Consider the following 5,447-nt stretch of genomic DNA (forward strand, 5'->3'; position numbering starts at 1 on the left):
GTTTTGAGATTGTCTAAGAAAAGTCTAAATTTTACATAAGAAAAAATATTTCCAGGACTCTTTCTGAGCATCACTAGGAGTAAGATAAAATAGAAGAAATATATATTTGCTGACATATGGAGAGAAATATAAACTTTGATACACCCTGAATCTATCTATCTATCTAATAAACCCAACCTCAGCTATTTATTTTTTCTTTCATTGCTATAGGATCTGGGTACCTTCTGTTATGCTTTTCTGAATTTTTTTTAGCAGATCATCAGAAATATGTGGCCATATTCCACCCTTGCCTTTTCACTTTTCTCAGCGCTGCTTTTATCTCCTTATTCCTGAGGCTGTAGATAATATGGTTAAGTATCGGTGGTACAATAGCACAGAGCGCAGGCACCGCCATGTCTTGAGTGGACGGGGCCCTAGAGTTTTGCTTCATATACATGAAGAATCCAATGCTGATGAACAAGGAGACTACAATCAGGTGGGGCAGACATGTGGAAAAGGCTTTATTCCTGCCCTCTGCAGAGGGGATTCTCACTACGCTATTGAAAATGTGAATGTAGGACACAAAGATTAAGGTGAAGCAGATAAAGCCATAGCAGAGGGCTAAGACAATGTTGTGGACCTTGTTGGGCTGCGTGTCAGAGCAAGAGAGCTGCAGGAGGGGTGGAAGGTCGCAGAAGAACTGGTGGACAAAGTTGGGCCCACACAGGGCCGGCTTTAGGAAGTGCGGGGCCCAATTCGAACACTTTCGGCAGGGCCCTGGCAGGGATGACTTAAAAAGAAAAAAGTGTAAAAAAAAAGCCTTCCATTTCTTCCATGTATTATTTACTTTCCATAACTATATAAATAATAAAATTGTATATTATGTACATTGCATCATATGCGCTGTTGATTGGTTATTAATGACTGCCGTTTCACATGTGTGGGTCCCCGCCACTCCCTGGGGGTGTGCACATGTGTGGGTCCCTGTTGCTTCTTACCCCCTTCATTGAAGCAGGTGTGCGGGTTACTAGCCTGGGAACTGCAGGGCAGCAGTGGACATGGGGCTGGTTCGAGGCAGAACAGGGGCTGACTGGAAGTAGGGTCTGGCTGCAGGCAGGGCAAGGGGTGCGGGGCTGGCAGGAGATAGGGGAGTGTGGGGCAGGCTGGCTTCAGGCAGGGCCACAAGGGGGTGCAGCAGGGGTTGGCAGGGCTGGAGACAGGAGTATGGGACTGGCTGGCTTCAGGCAGGGGGTGCAACAGGGGTTGGCTGGAGACAGGGCAGGGTGGGCAGTGCAGGGCTGGTGCAGGCAGGGGTGTGTGGCAGGGGTTGGCTGGAGACAGGGAAGGGGGTTTGGTAGGGGCTGGCTGTGGGCAGGGGGTACAGAACTGGCTGCAGGCAGCGGTGGGTGGGGCTGGTGTGGGCAGGGCAGGGGGTGCAGCAGAGGCAGCTGGAGCCCCGGCCCTTTAAAAAGCCCCCAAGCCCCTCACTATCCCAGGGCTCTGGGGGCTATTTAAAAGGCCCGGGGATCCCCTGCTTCTACCCCGCCCCGGACCTTTTAAATAGCCGTGGGAGCCCTGGGGAATGCATGGGGCTGACGGGGCTCCAGCGGCAATTTAAAGGACCAGGGTGGTAGAGGCAGCTGGAGCCCTGGCCCTTTAAATAGCCTGCAGAGCCCTCTGCTACCCCAGGGCTCTGGGAGCTATTTAAAGGTCCCGGAGCTCCAGCCAGGGGCATGGGGCTTGTCGAGCTCTGGATGGGGCTCCAGCCGGGGCCGCGGGGCTTGTCGTGCTCCGGCCGGAGCTCCAGCTGAGAGAGCGGGGCTGTCGGGCAGCCACGCTCCCCTGGTGCTTTGGTCAGGGAAGCGGGGCCATGGAAGACCCCGGAGCAGACTGCAGCCAGAGTAAGTAAAAAAATTTAAAAGGCGCCTAAAGCCCAGGGCCCTCTTAGGCGCGGGGCCCGATTCCCAGGAATCGGGCGAATCGGCCTAAAGCCAGCCCTGGACCCACAGAAAGGTAAACTGAATGAGTTACCCACGTGCAACACTGAATACAGTGCTCCACTAAGCCAGGACCCTGCAGCCATCTGGACACATGCTCTGGTGTTCATGACTGTCCTGTATCTCAGGGGGCTGCAGATGGCCAGGTAGCGGTCATATGCCATGACTGTCAGCAAGGCCAAACCTGCTGTCCCAAACATGATGAAGAAAAACAACTGCAGGAAGCAGCTGTGGAAAGAAATGGAGTGGCAGTGCATGATGGCATTCACCATGGATTTGAGGACGGTGGCAGAGATGTAGCAGAGGTCTAAGAATGACATGTTCTTGAGGAAGAAGTACATGGGGCTGTGGAGGTGATGGTTGAAGGTCACAAGGACAATGATGAGGAAATTCCCCATGAAGGCGGCCATGTAAGCAAACAGGAACACAAGAAAGTGCAAGATCTGCAGCTCAGTGATGACTGAAAATCCCAGGAGACGGAATTCAGTCACAGAGGTTTGGTTGGTCATATCCTATCTGGCAAGAATGAGAAAGATAAGGAAGAGACATCAGAAAAATGCAGTTAGAATGAAGAGAGCTAAAACAAACATCTTTTCCCAATTCATAAATCCTACGTCACTTTGTATGTAGAGGAAGGTTGTGACACTGCTGTCTGTTATGCATAAGGAAGTTAAATAAAAAACATTAAATACTCTTGCTGGAAAGCAGCAATATAACACTACATTCATTTCTGAGAATAACACAGAAGAACCTAAAACAAGAGAGAGAGAAAGCAGGCTGCTTCCTAAGGAGAGAAACACAACTCACCCTATTTTACCCTAGTCTGGCTCTATGTAAACTGAATGCCGAAGCTACACACTTCCTTACAGATTTCCCTAGTCTGCTATTAGTAGCAGGAAACCCCTCACAAACTTAGAATGATAGCTTGTCCTGTCAATACACCACCCTGGCCAGTCGTTACTCTTTCTCTGAGTACGGAGGACACATCAGCATTGTCCAACCATATTAATATGTGTTCTGCCACCTTTTATTATAACTTAGGTTCTATACAGGTTCTTCCTAGACCTGGTCAGAAGGTGTTTCCTCTTACTGCCATGAAAAAAAATTAATGGCATAAACGTACTTTTCTTTTCTGTTCTTTTCTTTTTTTTTTTAATTTTCAGTGGAAACTTGTGACATGTCATCCAATAAAGTCCCAAAACATTTTGATTTTTGTAAGTGAAATGCTTTTTCTGACACCCTTCCCTCCGATTCAAATATTTTCTGTTCTTGGCTGAAGTTGTTCTATTTTCCCTTGCAAAAACTGAAAATTTTGGGGGACAGATAACAGTTTCCACAAAAACTTTTGCTAGATAGAAAATTTTCTGCTAAAAGAAGAAAACTGACAGAATTTCTGATCAAGTGTAATTCTTGTACATTTCTGGGAGATCTCAAAAGAAGAATAACTGATGATGGTCAACTGAGATTCAAGCTCTCAGCTCAGGTTTAGAAGCTTAGTTTTCTAACTGCTGAGCTACCGGATCACAAAAAATACTCTTGGTCTGATTTTCGAAAAAGATCAGCACCTGACAACTACTTTTTAACCTCACAAAGAATGAAACCAGATCGTCAAAGGAATTTACCATTCTCAGGAGGAGGTTCTTGCTGCTCTGCTCTTTGAAAAGATCTGTCACTTCACTTAGGCACCTATAATGGGAGCTGAGATCTTCTGAAAATCCAGCTTCACTTCAGGAAGATTGGTAAGGAAGGTCAAAAATTTCCCTCCACAACATTTGTTATGATGGAAAACTGGATTTTTGAATAAATATTTTATTTTATTTGTTTATTTATTATATATTTATTGTGCCATGTGACTGCTTTCCAGTGTGGGAGGGGAGCGATTTATTGACCAACTGATTTTTTTGAACAAAACATTTTGAAGTTGTTGGGTTTTTTTGCATTAAAAAGTCAAAATTTGCCAATAATCCCTGGGATGAATGGACTCTGTATGTCCCTTCTACTTTTGAAAACTTCAGCATCAGCCCAAGTTTCCATTATATTTACAAGTTCTACTGATTACTGAAGCAAAGTGCTGAGGCAAAAGCCAGGTCACAATGAGCTGTTCACATGAATAAGAAAACACTGGAATCTGGTACAGGAAGAAAAAAATCTTAGCAAATATAATTCGTTGTAATGATGGCATTTTTAAACTATATTTTATTCAGTTTTTCTCTCTCTAAACAACACATCTATCTATCTATCAATCTATCTATCTATCTATCAGACCTCCCAGATCTCTGCGATTCATTATCACTTTAATTAAGAAACCCTGAATCCAGGAATATCAACAAGAACCACTTCAATCCATGTTAATATTCAATGACAGTTGGGATCCAATATCTCTTTGAAAATCCCTCAGCGCCCCTAATGAATATGAAACCATACCAGGAAAATTAAATAACTTGCTGTTGATGCGAATATCCCGGGTTGTCTGTTCTGCTTTGCAACCCATGAATTATTATAAAGTAGGTAAAAAATGTGAAGTCCCTGAATAGATGCACATGCACCTTCATTTGCTTCTGACAAAGGAGTCACGTCAATGAGTGATGCAGAGGTGAGAAGAGTGATAAATTGTCTTTGCTCCTATGCAAGGTCCTATATTAATGCTTCATTACAGTCCGTTGGGATGTAGGTCCCATGAAGCATCTCATAATTTTATCTGGAGAGAATATTTGTGTTCAGTTCTTTTCTTTGTTGTTAACACTCAGCCTAAGAGGGTGGATTGTCTGGATTTTCCTTGGAGGCTGCATGGGGGAGAGAGAGAGTGTAAAGACAATAATTCCTGTCCTCTACACAAAATTATGGAGAGAGATCACAATGTGAATGTCCTTCCTATGAATAAGCAACAGAGTCCTGTGGCACCTTTAAGACTGACAGATGTATTGGAGCATAAGCTTTCGTGGGTGAATACTCACTTTGTCAGGCGCCCATGAAAGCTTCTGCTCCAGTACATCTGTTAGTCTTAAAGGTGCCACAGGACTCTCTGTTGCTTTTTACAGATCCAGACTAACACTGATATTTGACTTCCTATGAATGGCTCAATTCATTCCGAGCCATTTACATCTGTGCCAAGTGAGTGTGAAACTCTGCTGCACTAGAAAGGTAGCGTCTGACACCCACTTTGCATTTAATTTTGCACAAATATAAGCAATTGCCCAACATGCCAGGCAATAAACAATAAAGCCCAAGATGTGTTGGGCAGGGTGCTATATGTGACACATTGGAAAGCGGGAGTGAGTCAGTTTGATTTTGCTCTCACCCAATATGGTGTAAATCAGGAGAAACTCCATTAAAGTCAAAGTCATTCATGCCCAGGAGGATTAGGTGAATGAGCTTCAGGGAAGCATCAATGAATGGGCCTAAGACTGATCCCTCAATGCTGTAGACCAGTGGTTCTCAACCAGGGGCCTGGGGCCTCTTGGGGGGCCTCAA

At 45.0% G+C, this 5,447-nt stretch overlaps 1 protein-coding gene across 1 annotated transcript; it reads right to left on the minus strand.

The window, feature by feature from the left end:
* Window positions 1-259: 259 nt before the first annotated feature.
* Window positions 260-2,485, minus strand: LOC127031830 (olfactory receptor 14A16-like). The gene is made up of 2 exons (XM_050918852.1): window positions 1,988-2,485; window positions 260-703 (listed from the first exon to the last, which is right to left on the minus strand). The coding sequence occupies exons 1-2, from the start codon at window positions 2,483-2,485 to the stop codon at window positions 260-262; spliced, it is 942 nt and encodes a 313-aa protein (XP_050774809.1).
* Between the last annotated feature and the right edge of the window lie 2,962 nt (window positions 2,486-5,447).

The sequence above is a fragment of the Gopherus flavomarginatus genome, chromosome 11 (genome assembly GCF_025201925.1).
Source record: "Gopherus flavomarginatus isolate rGopFla2 chromosome 11, rGopFla2.mat.asm, whole genome shotgun sequence".
NCBI classification, from domain to species: domain Eukaryota; kingdom Metazoa; phylum Chordata; order Testudines; family Testudinidae; genus Gopherus; species Gopherus flavomarginatus.